Genomic DNA, 15,558 nt, shown 5'->3' on the forward strand with positions numbered 1-15,558 from the left:
GTAGCGGACGAACGAATGAATAACGAAAGTGCGTTCCACAAATTCATCAGCCAAGTGGACAGCACAGACTCCACTCTGCCAAGTCAGCATGCTGACCTGGAGCCACGTGTACTAACAGGTCCCCCCCCCCCGCGAGGCAGTTTCTTCGTCGCCCTCATCGCCTTCTTGGGATCTCCGCTTGGCCTGCAGGTCTCTCGCACCAGAACACAACCCCAATTCGTTACTGGGTTTTACCGGATTCCCACCATAGAGTTTCGGAAATCGGTTGAGAATCAAAATCGGGTGATGGGTCCGAGTCATTTTCAGATTTCGCAATCCGATTTCGCAACGCGTTCGGCGTCGACTGGGAGAGGCCGAAAAGCCGCAACGGACTCGGGGGTCGAGAATATATCTCTTGCCTTATACGTGTGATGGTCACGCGAGCAGTGGCTCAACGTGGGCAGAGTCCTTGCGCTTACATCCTTTTTATCTCTAGTTGCAACTTTTGAACAATAGGTACTTCGTAGCTCTGAATTTCTTGATTGCTGTGATTGTTTTGGTTTAGGTCATCGGGTGGACAACACTGGGAACTGTGATTGTCGTTCACGGAATTTGGGAAGGAGGTTTCTTAGAGTAGCTGAGATGTGGAGGATAGTGGTAGTTGGCTCTGCTGTTAGGAGATAGCATTGTCCATGTGATGATTGATCTTTGAGAGAAATTGGGCAATTCACAACGTGCAGGATATCCTCATAATAGGTTGCTTAATAGCAATTATTTTGGTGCTGTGATGCCGACTTCAGTGACTTTATTGAGCAGTAGTGTCACTCGTGCATCTCTCTAAGTACTGTGCATCCAATCCGGCGCTTGTTCAAGTCATGTTTGATTGATAATTTGAAACAGGTCAATATAGCTCTAGCTTTTCCACTTTAATGCATTTTTGTTGCCGTGTTCCGTCCAAGGATTTTGCTGTGGGAATTACCTTTTAACTTCACCTTGTTGCTGAAGTTGAGTTCTCCGTTTCACCAAATTAGTTGCGTTTCTCTCTAAAAGATTATTGTGCGATTGTAAGTGCCACAGTGAAGTCTTTACCCGCCGTATCATAAACTATCCTCGGTCAACGGCCAGTCTCGCGATTTGCTGATTGTAGCATTATTGTAGTCACTCATGCCTGTTAAAAATTGGAGGATAGAATTAGATGTTAATCGCGGTGGATTTCACCATCAGATGAATTTTGTAACTTCATTATGACAACGACTAAAAGTGGGTATCGTAGCGATCATTTGTATATCTCTATTGACTAAGACGGCTTGGTTTTTTGCCAGCAGGGTGTGAAGCTGGATGGGGTTTCAGTAGACGATCTGATTACCATGATACTAGTGAGGGTGGCACTGAAATAGGTTAAAACTCTTGTGACTAGTGGGTACATCTTGCCATAGTTAACCTGAGTGGGGTCTTCAACAAAATTTGTCGTAGATCTTGTAGTCTGCATACGACATGTCTAGTATGTGGACTCATAGACCTGTATGATGGGACCAACAGTAAATATACAAGAAGATGTTTTCCTTGCTTGGCTCAAGTGCTCAATATCTTACGTAATCAAACTACAATGATTCCAGGTGTATTCGTTCGTAATACTGGATCTGGTTCTGCATTGTTGAAATCTGTCTGAAGAAGAGGTGGTGCACTTGTCAAGATTATGCAGAGCTAGTTAAGGTATTAGGAAAGCCTGACACTTGAGATGAACATGGTGATACTGATCCACATTCCCTGGAACAGTGTGGACCTGGGCTCAATGCATTATTGACCCTTCAACAGTTTTACTTCTCACCTTATCTCTGTACGCGCACAGGATACAATGGGGAAGAAATAAGTTCGTTGACTAGGTTTGATTATTTGCAGGAGCTGTTTCATCGTTATCAATCATCGTTTTTGGAGCAGTGCAAATGAAGGCTTATTGGAAAAACCAAGAAAACAAAAAAAATAAAACAAAACAAAAAAAAATAGAGACTGGAAATTAGGAGGATGAGATTGATCATGAGGAGCAGTATTGATGAAAGGGGAAACTTACCATGAGCACTAAGTGTAGGCGAGTTCGTTGATCGGTATCCTAATATTCGTTGAGAAGATGATTTTAATTACGATGTACGGGGAGATAGAAGTTCAACAGGTGCTCTTTACCGCTTTCCTGATTTGAAGTAGTAGGCACTGAACCTTGCATTTGAGATCGGCACATGGAGTTTAATGAGGATCTTCTGGAGCTTTATGTCCCGGATTTCAACGTCAACAACGGCTTTGCTGGCATCTATCGATAATTTAGTGAGCGGACAAGGTTATGGCCTGTACATCATCACCTCTCGCTGTCGTTCACCTGTTTCCTATATTGGATTCGAGATGTAGGAGTTTTCAAGGAGGTAAAGGAGAAGTGGAAGACTACTGAGTTTAGAAGGAGCTGCTTGATTTAAGTTCCTACATAACTCGTGCATTAACCAATTCGGAACAATGGATTCTTTCTCAATGCGCTTGGAGAAAGAATAGTGTGTGCGTGCGTTTCGCTATCGGATTCTGAAGAACATTCAACATCTCGGCTTGGTGCTATCATTCGTAAGATCAACAGTTTTAATGATTAATCAAACATTCCGTCAAACTTGCATGACCACGTTTCACAATTTCGCCTCTCTAAACTCATTATATTGATGTATGATGTAGGGTTTGAAAGCAGTGTGGCAGGTGCAAGTCCCATCTCCGTATTTCAAATTGAATTCTGTGACTCTGAAAATAGCTGATACTTTGAAAAGATGGAGCTGCAGAATCAGGTGCATATGCATGTCAGTTTAGAGTACTTTCGTCATAATCCAAAGTTTGTAACAGTGCTGCGAAGGTCTTAACAATTTAGAAGTTGAGTCGCAGCAGAATTATTTTCACTGCAAAATCAAGTATAGTCGTCAAAGGTTTCGGTGACATAGTTGAGCCTCCGTGAGCTACCCCTTGAAGCTTGCACCTTGAATCAGTCTCTCTTATGTGCTCGCACAGTACTTAAAGCGCCAGATGAAACTTGAGTATTGTTTCTGACTCAGTTTAGTGATCTGGATTGTCATGCGTCAAAGGCGATGTTGTGGTCGGAGCCGGAGCTCGTCGGTTGGGTGGAGAAGCGCGTTGACAAATCATTAATTTGGAATCGCCGTTTCTTTCTGCTACAAGGACCTTTTCTGTTTTACTATATCAAAAACACAGATGTACTAATTTATAATCCTAAACGGTCGGCCCACTGACTGTTGATAATATGCCGTCTTTATTTGCTTCTGATTCCTTCTGTTCGACTTTATTTATGTTTCTGGTTGCGAGTTAATGAGAAGTGTGACCTTAGGATGGGACGCCCTCTCAATCTCGCCATCTTCCGTAACAGTTAACAATGATATCAATAGTGGGTGACGATTGCTTATTGTCATGTTACAGATACTGACTACGGTACCAGTAGGAGTCATCCCTTTAGAAGGCGCTTTTATTAAAGATGGGGATGACACAGACACGGGTAGGTTCATTGTATTGACATTTCATTCCGGGAAATATCCTTAGATTCACTAGATAGATGCTTTGGGGTCGGATCAAAGAACAGACAAATAAACTTTTGATATCATAATTATCTCCAAGAAGAGCTTTAACAGAAGCATCATCAATTGTCTTTCCTTTTTGCCCTTGTATGTAGTAATTATGCAGTTAAAAGATTCTATTACCCCTTGTTTCCTTGCAGGGCGCCGGTTCTGTTTTCATTTACGACTAGAACCTGAAGTGGCCTCGTTTGCAAAGTTTGCTAGTTATCACATTTCGGCTCCCTCTCAGGAAGCTAAGGTAACTTATGCCTATGCTGTGCCAAGTGTTTATGTCTAACTCGGAAAATTTTGTATTTATCTACGATATAATCCATTTGCAAATCAGGACCATTACTCGTTTTCATTATCATAAGCTGATCCGTGTGCAACCAAGCTTTTGATTCTAAAGGGCCTAATGTTATAATGTAATAGCTTTCTGAACATCCACAAGATCCACCTAAACGCAGTATTGTTTAATTAACGAATTTGAGGCCAGATGCATGATGTACAAAATATTGACTACCTTTGACTTTTTGTCGTTGTCGCCTTCTTTTGTATGGCACAACTTGAATATATGGTCATAACTGCATACGTGGTGTGGTGAAATTCTGCCATCTAACACAATCATAAGAAGCTGATTAAAGTGCAACATTCATCAGATGGTCTGGATGCATGCTGTGCAATTGGCTTCATTTTCGCGACCTTTTCTCTTAGGTATGTACCTGCAAGTTGTCTGCAACATCTTCATGCTTGACCTTCATGATGTAGCCCTGCAGAATTGTACAAACAGTACAAACATTGGAATCTACACTGCAAAAAACTTTTTTGTATTCGCATGAATGATAACGTAGTCCCCAATTTGCTCAATTACTAGTTTTGATTTTTCCGGGGCGTTAGTATTTTATGAAAATCGAACTTCACTACAGATGAATTTTTGAGAGTTTGTGCTATTAGGGCAGGTAGATCCTTTACATTGGAATCCTCTGTGTTTAGAGCTGTCTATTGAACGTGTGCTAAAGAAGTTCACGTGCATGCGCTTTTGCATGATTAAAATCAAGTCTGATGCTGTTTACCTCAAAGATGATAACTAATCTGACTGTCATGAAAACAAGTACGACTTCATGGGCTGCAACTCTTGCTTGTTTTAGAATAAAGCCAAGTTCGAGTCTGGCGCGTGTTTTACGATGGACTGCTGCAGAAACCTGTTGCATTGCCCATGCCTCCAGGAGAGCTACAGGTTGTCCGAGAGAAAGCAAGTCATTTTGAATCCTTACTTTCAAAGTCTCCATCGAATAGGAAAGAACTGCAGCGTCGTCAAGGTCATGAAACAAGTGTCCTTCAGGTTTTGCTCTCATACATGTCATCAGTAACTAATCTTTATCCGACTGCACTTGAACTGGAAAAAATAGAAACATCTGAGAATATAGAAACATCTGAGGATATCTTTCTTAGCGCCTGTAACCATGTGAGTTCATTTCATTATGTTGGTACCTTCTAATACAAAAGATAAATACACCTTCGTTATCCTGTTTCATGACATCCAAACTTACTAGAAAAGTCAGACACCCTTGATGGAAGGGGAGGCGTAGTTAAGCTTCGACATGATTGACCTCAACGACTTTGCCAGTCAAGTTTCTATTATAATTAGTACTTCGTATCTAACAGTTCTCCGCCTCTTGTTAGACAAATATAGGAGCAGTAGACATATGTAAAATTAGTGCAATCTATCGTACTCATCTCGTGAACCTCATTCTCATTCAAGAATTCAATCAAGATGTCCGCTCTGTCTAGCTTGGTCTATTTCCATTACCCAAAGAATATGCCTGTCTGATAATGTATACTGTAATTCCAGAATTGCTTGGATGGGTGCTGGTTTCGATTCTCATCATCTTAACGTCAACACTAGTGACATTAAAACTAATCTTAATTTTCTTTAGTGATTTACCGTGCATGTATTTTTTTCTTCCGGCTATTCTGACAAAGACAACATTCTGACCTTGCCGGGACGCAACCTTACAGAAGGAGATAGAGAGGGTGACAAAAGCGTACATGAAGCTCAAAGAGGAGACGATGCAGACTTTTGCAGATGCTGAAAAGTACAAGAAAGATGCTATTAAGGCTTTAGCTGTGTGGGAAATTTACACAGATTACATTTCAGGTACAAAGTTAGAACATATGGAATAACTACAATTGTCAATGCGTTTGATTATTGTGGTCACTTGAACACATGAGATGAAATATTGATATCTGGCTATAGGAAAGAATCAGGGAGGCAGTTGTCACACTGTGGACAGGCTGAACAACGAGGCTGCCTTGACTAATCAGTTGTTCAGGTTGTTATCTTTCAAACGACGTTATATGAATGGAGAAGGCATTGAAAATGTAAGCTCATGTAAATTTCGTTCCACTCCTAACTGGAAAATAATGTTAAGTAAGAATGACTTTTTGTGTTGTTTGTGGCTTGTATAAAAAAAACTTAGACATAATCATGTTTTCATTGCTTTCGTAAAAATTCATGAATCTGTTTCAGAACATGATTTGTGGTTACAACACTTTGATATGAAACCAACCTAGTTTTATAAATTTATCATGTGCATTTTTTCAACTAGTTATTGATGTACAAAAACAGTAGGGAATGCTTTTTTGTATAGTTATCATCAGTAGCTTTGGAGCAGCTACGAGTTATTTGTAGGAGAGGGTTGACAATTATTCAAGAGAGACAATTTCAAGTAGTTCTATGAGCCTCCAATCATTATGATTATGAATATTATGATAAATTTTATTATTTATGACAATATGTTCCTCTAATTTCTTTCAAACTGATACATAGGCTAGTGAATATTTGTGTATGTAATATATTGCTTATTAAGTTTGTATTTTGAGTTTTTGTTGAATGTGATGTATTTTTTACTTATTTGTTCATTGATGTGTTATTTTTATTTTTATTTTTATTGTTTTGCTCTAGATACAAATCAAAGCACCACAATATGCATCATCTATACATCCTGCACTTTTGCCAGAAGGTTATAATGACCCAGTTGCTAGAATCACCAACCCTCTTGATAATATGATCCATGAACGGAATAGCATAGAAAGACAACGAAAGAAAAGGAGCTTATCTTTTTCTTCTACAAAACTTGAGGAGGATCTTGACTGGCAAGAATTGTTGCGAAATAATGAACATAATCCACAAGGAAGTAAAGTGGAAGAAAATCACAAGCACACAAACTCAAAAAACAAAAGTATCGAATCACATGAAGACATTCATTCTTCAAAAGGAGATGCTGAAATAAAATTAGTGAGCGGTGATGAAGTGGAAGAAAATCACAAAAAAGTAAAATCAAAAAACAAAAACTATGAATTGTTTGAAGAAACCAAATCTCCAAAAGATGATGAAATTTGTGAAAATGAAAAAAAAATAGTTGATGGTGATGAAGTGGGAGAAGAAAAATCATTAGTTCAAGAAGGCATGAGTGAATTACAAAATGTGAATTTATCAAATCCAAAGGATTTTGAATTGGAAATGGACACAACTGAGAAGGATCCAAAACCATTACTGAATTCAGCACAAGAAATGTCACGAAAGCCTTACGAGTCTGATATTGAATTGATGGACCATTCCTCAAATAATTCTAGTATTCTTCCAAAGCAAGATTTAATAAGTTTTGAAGAAATTAATATAAGTTCCCTTGATCAATCCCAACAGTCTTTACCCATTGAAGCAAAAGAAGAATTATTGAACTTGAATGAAATTGAGATTGATACCATTGGTCAACCTTCATCCACCATACAAAACCATGAACATTTCCAAAAATTAGATACCAAAGTAATCATAATTGATCAATCTTCACAATTTCCAATTATTAAACTTAAGCATGAATCTTTAGAACCTCTTCCAAATGGAATGGATACTATTGATGAATCCTCACAAACATTTGGTAAACTAAAACAAAATTCTTCAAGAAATGTTGAGCTTAAAAAAATATGTATTAGTCAATCTTCACAAGTTTCATCTATCATGATAGAAAAAGCATACCTAAATGCTTTTGATGCCACTAAAGTTCCAAGAGAACAATCTTCAGAATCTCTTTATACTACACAAAAGCAAGTTCCGTTTGAACCTTTGCAATACCAAGCAAATATTATTGATGATGTTCCACAAGATATGTTCATTACACAACATGAATCAATTAAAGAATTATCAAAACTTAATATGGATTGTATAGAAGAAATTTCACAACCAACATTTGCCACACAGAAGCAAGCACCATTTTCACAACCAAGAGCTGTTGAAGTTCCAGTAAAGAATTCATTGGAAGATTTCAATACTTTGAAAGAAATTGAATCACATTGTTATTTGAATCAATCAAAAGAGGAATCCAAACATTTGCTTAGAGCTTATTATTTTGATTGGCATCAACCATTAAAAGAAAAAAAGAAATTATTAGATGTTGAAGTTTCTAATATACATCAATTTAATCCATATAAAAATCATACAAGTGCAATGGATAATGATTTTTATTGCCTACCAAAAAACCAGAATAATTTTGTTGCACCAGAAATAGAATTGCATCATCCAGAAGCGATAAAAGCGCCTCATTTTAATGCAACTAAAATCGATCAATGTCAGGGAAGAGAAGAAAAACATGAGTATAGTTTATCAAAAGATGATTTGTATCATTTCATTAGGCAAAATTTGTGTAATCACACATTTCAAAGTAGTAAAGAAAACCCAATAGATGGAGTTACATCAAAAGAGCATGAGACAAAAATTGATCAATATAGATCAAAAAGCCACAATAATGCCACAACATCTGAATTGGATTGGAATAACACAAAAAATCCTTTGCAATCAATAGCTTTACATGAGCACATGCAACCCATTCCACCTCAAAAAAATAAATATGACCCATCTTTATTAGAAAAATTGAATAATGTCAAAACTTCATTTCAAACTCTACCTTTGTCAACTTCAACTACAAAATTTTCAAGGATAAATATTAAAGATAACAATTCACCCACAAGTGCAGTAATAAATTATGGAGAGCCCACTAAAAAATATTTTAACTCACCTAAAAACAAAATTATATTAAACCCTCAAGAATACTTTCCAAAGCCAAATTTTGACTATGATTTTGTGAAATGGAAAAATCTAGAAGCAAGTAGAAACATTTCTTCACCACTTACTACAAAACAAGCTTGGACTCAAGTATCGACATGTTTAAAACCTCATCCTAACATGCAACATTTAATGTGTACACAATCAAAACCACAACAAAATATTATTTCTTTACAAAACACAAATGATATGCATGAAAAACGTCTCCATGAATTGAAGAAAGAATCACAACATATTCCTTATCATTGCCTAAAATATTCTCACTTCAATTCAAAATGTAGAAAAATTTGCAAGAAATGTTCTGACCCTCACAATGCAACAATTATTTCACACATAAAGTATGCAAACCAACGTCCATCAAAAAAATCACAACTCCATCAATGTTTTCATAAATGCAAGCATCATCAATTCAAGCATTCAAAACATTATCACAATCCAGGTTTGATTCATACTTCTAAATTTTAATACCTAAATATGCTACTTAATTTGAAATAGAAACCTATATTTGTAAGAATTTTAATAGTAATTATTTTTCAGAATAACTCTTAAATTTTAATATATTAATCATTTCATTACAAAATTTTCATACAGAGAATTATGCAAAAATGAATTTAATGAAATTAAAATTAAAATTTGAAAGATGATAAAAACGATGCTAATTTACATGATTGATTTATTTTCTTCCTTTTTTCTTTTATCAGTGTACACAGATGAAAAACGTCTTATCAAAACTATTTTAGGTAACTTTTACTACTCAAAATAATAAGAACACATTGAAAAATATTTAACACACAAGTAAATACGTAAAAAGAATCACGCCACATATTTATTATATATTATACAAGTTAAATGTGTTTCATTGGCATATAAACTATTGGTGTTTATACCAGAATCAGACATTATCATATATAATTGGATTTCGAATATATATATTATCAAATATGAATTTACATATAAAAAAAAACATTTATAATTTATTTACTATCCACTTGGATCATTTTTAAAATTAAAATTTGAAATTGTGTGAAATTTGATATCAGATGAAAAAGGAAAAGTTGTCTCATCATTTACAAATTTTTCCAATTCTAAAGATGAAGTGCTCTCAAAAATTCACGGATGAAAATATGTCATAAACGATAATAGGAACATTTTTGAGGTTGATAAGAAATGGAAGACGCAAAGTAAATAACGTCTTTGCTTTTTTAATTTATCAAAAGATAGTTAAAACACTTATTTGAAATCTAATATGCTGTGTTAACGGACATTGTCAACAGCACTGTAGTATAAAATTATAAACTTCCTTCTTATGAATTTTTCTTAATTAATTATTCAGGTAATATTCTCCTTAATTTATTTTCGTTAAGCACTATATGTACATATTTTTATGCATGTTTTTCTATATGTATGTGGATATATATATAAATAGATAAAATTAGTAAGATTTATTGTTATTATATTCTCTCAAATAATTTTAGATGTCTTCAGATATAATAACTAAAAACTACAACTTTAATGAATGTATTAAATTTTAGTTCAAGTTTTTAAATTTCTTTCATGATAATATATTCATATATTCATATTACTTTTATAACTTTGATGATTTGATCTTTTCATTGAGTACATTTCAAAAATTAAATCATGAATTTTTTACTTAATAAATATAATTCAAAACAGTACAGAAAGTTGAAATCATTGATGGATTCAATTGTAGTTATTTTATATGAACAAAAATTGATTTAAATGCTTTACTTTAGAAACTATAGCACGTTGATTCCTTATTCTATGTGTATTTTAATTTAATTCCATATAGAAAATATAATTATATTTTATATAAATCTTTAATTTTATATTTTTATATCAAAAAGTTAATTTCATTAATTTCTTTTTTTGTTCATATGCATATATATATAGTATTAATACACTTGACATATTTTTAACTTAATATTATTAACTTATTTTTACAAAAATGATATATTATAAATAATAATAATTTTTTATTAAAAATTAATAAAAACACAATTTTTAAGATGAGGATATTTCTACAGTGTTATTATAAAAATATACCTTAATAAATTTTAATAATATAAGTCACATTTTTCTTTTTATTCAGAATTTAATTAAAGAAAGAATAAAGCATTTAACATTCAAATTTTTTATTAGGGATTAATGAGAAAATTTATTTTCTATAATATTAACTTCTAGTTTCATGCATAATGTTTTTTTTTGTGTTGATAAGACATAACCACCATTCTTAAAAAAACAGATTACAACAAAGTATTTTATATTTATTAATCTATTTCTTGAATGTTTCTATTTTAAATATATATTTTATTTATAAGTAATTAATTAATAAAATTATTTAAAATTATCAATAAAAAATTATTTTTATATCTTATCAAAAGGAAAAAAATGAAAATAAAAGAAATTATAAAGTTAGACAAAAATAAAACTATACTATGTTAATTTATTTCTTCAAAATAAATTAACTAAAACATATAACTATGTAATAGATGAATATTTATTAATTAAATCCTTTCAAAAATAAATTATTTTAAGTGTTTTTTTTTGTATGTATATATGTATGTATGTATGTATAAATAAAAATTCCAAATATTTTTTCTAAAAATTTAAACTAATCAAGTGATTAAAAGATAGCTTTTGTATTTTATGCAATATAAATATATTATTTTTACATCTTTATTATAGTATACTAATTAAAAAATATTTTTCTGTATTTTAGTTTTTGAAATTTACTATTTTTAAATTTTTTTTTAAGAATAATTAAACCTTATACAACTTCTAAATTAAATAAAAATAATTAAGAAATTCGTTTATTAAACTTATTGTAGTGTGTATTAATTGAAGCATAAGTAGTATTAAATATATCTAAATAATTCAAAATAAAAAAGACAATTAGAAAACAAAACCATGCTTATTATTCTACTAATTGATGTAGAAATTAAAGTAGTTTATTTATGTTGGTATACAATATATCTAAATATTAAAACATCATATTTTGTATATTATATTTTTAAATTTTTTATATTTATGTAAGAAATTATATTAATATTTATATTTATATAATTTTATAATTTATTCATAATTAATTAATAAATTATAATATATTTTTAAAATTATATTATATTAATAATATATATTTTAAATTTTTTTATTACTAATAATTTATAAAATTATAATTTGATTTTACATTTCTTTAAAAATACTATTCATACTATAATTAACTTTTTTTTTATCTAAATGTTTTTAATCAACTAATAAATGATGGTTGAAAAAAAGTATATATTAGGAATAATTAAAAGATAAAAAATTTCTTATTATATTTATTAATTATTTTTCTTTTCAATTTATTAATAATAATTTTAATAAAACATGGATTAGAATAATAAAATGCTTATCAATCAATTAAAATATGTATTAAAAGATAATATCAAAGACTTATTATTAACAATGCAAAAAAAAGACTAATTGAAATAATTAATTGCTTAAGCTATTGCATGCAAAAATTGATTCTTTAAAAAGTACCAAGAATAAAGATTTAAGTAGAGAGGAACAAATTAAGTCGTAACAACAACTTCTAGGTTATTAGAAACTTATTTATCAAGGCTAGAACTTATGCAAATTGATATAATGCAATTCAAGTGATTGATATTAAAAAGTAAATAAATAAATAAATAAAGACTTTGTATAACAATAAGAATTGATAATTTCAAAAAAGATCCAACCAACTACAATAGAAGTTATTGATAAAAAGACTACTTGCTTTTAAAGAAGTCATAGAAGAAAATCAAATTATTGAAAATGAGACTAGGAGATTACGTATCTAATATTGTCTTTAACATCATTCAATGTCCTTCAAATCTAATAATAATTAGTTTTTTTTTCTTTAAATTATATGATCCTAATATTAATTAAAAATTACAAAAGTTCATTTTAAGATCTATTTCAATGATAAAAAACTATTACAATCTTTGTTTGTGAGAGCTAAAGCTTTTATGTAAGTTGTATAAGTTATGAATTCATTTGTCAATCTTGTAATACTAAGTCTTTATTTAAATAAAGGTTGTAATAGAATCCTAAAGCAATATAAATATTATTAAGATATATTTGAAAAGAAGAATAATAATACTGTTAAAATATAAACTTTATGATTGTATAATTAATCTTTAAGAATAACTTAACTACCATTTGGACAAATTTATAATATGACATAGAATAAACTTCTTGTTTTGAAAGATTTCATAAATAAAAATCTTCAAAGAAATTTTGTTCAACACTTAAAATTTTCTTGCACATGCGTCAATTTTCTCTATGAAGAAAAAAAATAGATCCTTACAAATGTGTATAGATTATTGTGGACTTAAAAAAATAATTATAATTTATTTTTTCCTTTTCTTTTAATATTAAAATTCTGTAATCAACTAAATGAAGCTAAAATCTATAGTAAAATAGACTTACAAAGAGTTTATAATTTGATATATAATAAAGTAAAGATGTATAGAAGACTATATTTTAGACTAAGTATGGCTAATTTGAATACAATTTTTTTCCTTTTAGACTTATGAATATTCTAATTTCCTTAGAAAATTTAATAAATTTATGTGTTTTTTGAATATCTAGATAATTTTTTCATATGTTATTTGGACAACATTCTCATCTATTTTAAGAATATAGAAAAATTTAAACAATAAATTTTCCTTATGCTACAAAAATTTAGAGATTTAAGATTATACAACAAGATGAAAAAATGTGACTTTTACACAATTAAAGTAGAATTTTGAAGTACATTATTTCAAAAGACAACTTACAAATGGATTCTAAAAAGGTGCGGACTATTATAGATTGGAAAAATCTAAGAATTGTATCAAATTCCAATATTTTTTAAGATATGCAAATTATAATTGGATATTTATAAAAAACTTCTTTTAAGTTGCAGCTTTGGTTATTCAATTAACTTCCAAGTTATAATAGAATTAAGATAAAGAAGAAATATTACAAAGTTTAAAAATGACTTTACTTCAATTCCTATTTTATATTATCTATTTTTTTAAAAAAATATTTTATAAAATAAATTCATAGAAATGTTATATTTAAAGAAATTTTTATTACAAATAGACATAGATGATAGGCTCTATGTTGCTTTTAATTCAAAAAAATACTCAACAACAAAGATTAATTATCAAATCCACAACAAATAATTACTTCTAGTATTAATACATAGAAGGCTATTTTCATTCCATCACAATTTATACTAATCATAATAATCTTAAATATTTTATGTCAGCATGTATATTAAATTAGCATCAAATACTTTATAACATGTCTTTTTATTATTTTTATTTAATATTATATATTTTCCTAGAAAATAACAAAACTTATCAAAGACGTGAATCATTAAAAAATTAAAAAGAATAAATGCCTTCTTATAATACTTAAAAAAATTAAATAAATCAAAAATAGATATAAGATAGAAATTAGATTGACCATTGTAAAATAAAAAGAGACTAAAGAAAGAGATGCAATATATTATCAATAACAAACTATTGTTTTGAAACTAAATCAATTGTATCTTTAAGCTATTGATTCAATAATTCTAGTTGATACTATTTTTTTCAATGAAGTTTGTTTATATACATTGAAAATTCTTTTTTTTCTTGATATTTAAAATAAAATTTTTAATAACTCTAATAAATTTTAATTTAAAAAAACTTATGAAATTTGTCTATATATTTCTAAAAAAAACATAATTATATGCAATACTAGCATAATATGATTTTCTAACAATATAATATTTTACATATCATAAAATATTAGAACTTATTTCAAGAGATTTTTGATGGCTTTAAAAGTAGAAAGAAGTAAAAACATTTATTCAATCATGTAATACTTGTTCTAAAGCAAAGACTCTACATTATCAATCTTATAGACTTCTTTAATCCTTACATATTTGAAAGCAATATTAATCATTTTTTTCAATAGATTTCATCATGGATTTTTTAATTTCACTTGTTTATAATTCTATCTTTGTAATAATAGATTTTTCTATTGAAATAGAATAATTTTATTATGTTTAAAATAATTATTTATGAAAAAATAGTTAAACATTTTTTAGATAATATTTATCAATTGCAGGGACTTTTTAATAACATTATACTCAATTGCCAATTCCAATTCATATCAAGCTTTTAGAAGATATTCTTTACAATATTATAGATTGATATCAAGTTATTTTCAACTTTTTATCTTTGAATTGATGGACAAATAAAACATATGAACCAAGTATTAGAATAATATTTGTGATGCAATATCAAGTACTTCTAAGAATATTAAAAAACTCTCTTGCCATTAGTAAAGTTTTTATATAATAATATGATATAATTTTTATTTTTAATATATATATATATATATATATATATATATATATATCAATTATTATTACCATCTATAATTTGATAGTTTTGATTTTTTAAATAGAATAAATGAGCTTTACAAAAAAATAAAGATATAGCTTAAAGGAATTCAAGAACAAAAAAAAATTAATATAAATACTCTTAGAAAAAAAAATTATTTAAAATTAATAATAAGATATAATTACTTTGTTGTAATATCAAGACTAATGAATCTTATGATAGAATGGATTATAAAAGGCTTTACTTATTTGTTATCAAAGAAACAAATCTATTTATTAGTATATTAGTTGCAATTACTATTATCAATAAAGATCCATCTGTCAATGATATGTTATACAAAAGACCAAACAAGAAGTTGAACTGAAGAACTTGAATAAGAAAGCTAGCAAAAACTTAATTAAACAAGATGAGTACAAGATTAATACCAAGAAAGGTGAGCTATAAC

At 29.6% G+C, this 15,558-nt stretch overlaps 2 protein-coding genes across 7 annotated transcripts; both read left to right on the forward strand.

The window, feature by feature from the left end:
• LOC141045629 (uncharacterized) lies at positions 1-1,598 on the forward strand. 3 transcript variants are annotated; one of them, XM_073535426.2, is made up of 2 exons: positions 1-495; positions 720-1,598. In XM_073535426.2, the coding sequence occupies exon 1, from the start codon at positions 16-18 to the stop codon at positions 409-411; it is 396 nt and encodes a 131-aa protein (XP_073391527.1). In that variant the 5' UTR covers positions 1-15; the 3' UTR covers positions 412-495; positions 720-1,598. The 3 variants fall into 3 exon arrangements, with proteins under 3 accessions (XP_073391527.1, XP_090108079.1, XP_090108078.1); XM_090251953.1 differs by having other exon boundaries at positions 1,302-1,598; XM_090251952.1 differs by having other exon boundaries at positions 1,305-1,598.
• On the forward strand, positions 1,596-10,034 carry LOC112284314 (uncharacterized). Of its 4 annotated transcripts, none has more exons than XM_073535056.2 (14): positions 1,596-1,692; positions 1,879-2,580; positions 2,686-2,792; positions 3,084-3,212; positions 3,433-3,508; positions 3,728-3,825; positions 4,226-4,280; positions 4,793-4,908; positions 5,586-5,724; positions 5,824-5,948; positions 6,218-6,295; positions 6,532-9,124; positions 9,387-9,425; positions 9,726-10,034. In XM_073535056.2, the coding sequence occupies exons 3-14, from the start codon at positions 2,775-2,777 to the stop codon at positions 9,803-9,805; spliced, it is 3,546 nt and encodes a 1,181-aa protein (XP_073391157.1). In that variant the 5' UTR covers positions 1,596-1,692; positions 1,879-2,580; positions 2,686-2,774; the 3' UTR covers positions 9,806-10,034. The 4 variants fall into 4 exon arrangements, with proteins under 4 accessions (XP_073391157.1, XP_073391156.1, XP_073391158.1 ...); XM_073535055.2 differs by having other exon boundaries at positions 2,699-2,792; XM_073535057.2 differs by lacking the exon at positions 6,218-6,295.
• The last annotated feature ends 5,524 nt before the right edge of the window (positions 10,035-15,558 follow it).

Source organism: Physcomitrium patens, chromosome 7 (assembly GCF_059467195.1).
Source record: "Physcomitrium patens ecotype Gransden chromosome 7, ASM5946719v1, whole genome shotgun sequence".
Taxonomy (NCBI): domain Eukaryota; kingdom Viridiplantae; phylum Streptophyta; class Bryopsida; order Funariales; family Funariaceae; genus Physcomitrium; species Physcomitrium patens.

Excerpts from the sequence above, each read along its gene's own strand:
- LOC112284314 (XM_073535056.2), top strand. Across the intron at positions 3,509-3,727 it reads TGGGGATGACACAGACACGG|GGCGCCGGTTCTGTTTTCAT; the intron begins GTAGGTTCATTG and ends GTTTCCTTGCAG. Across the intron at positions 5,949-6,217 it reads ATGGAGAAGGCATTGAAAAT|TTATCATCAGTAGCTTTGGA; the intron begins GTAAGCTCATGT and ends TTTTTTGTATAG.
- LOC141045629 (XM_073535426.2), top strand. The coding sequence starts at position 16 with ATGAATAACGAAAGTGCGTTCCACAAATTCATCAGCCAAGTGGACAGC.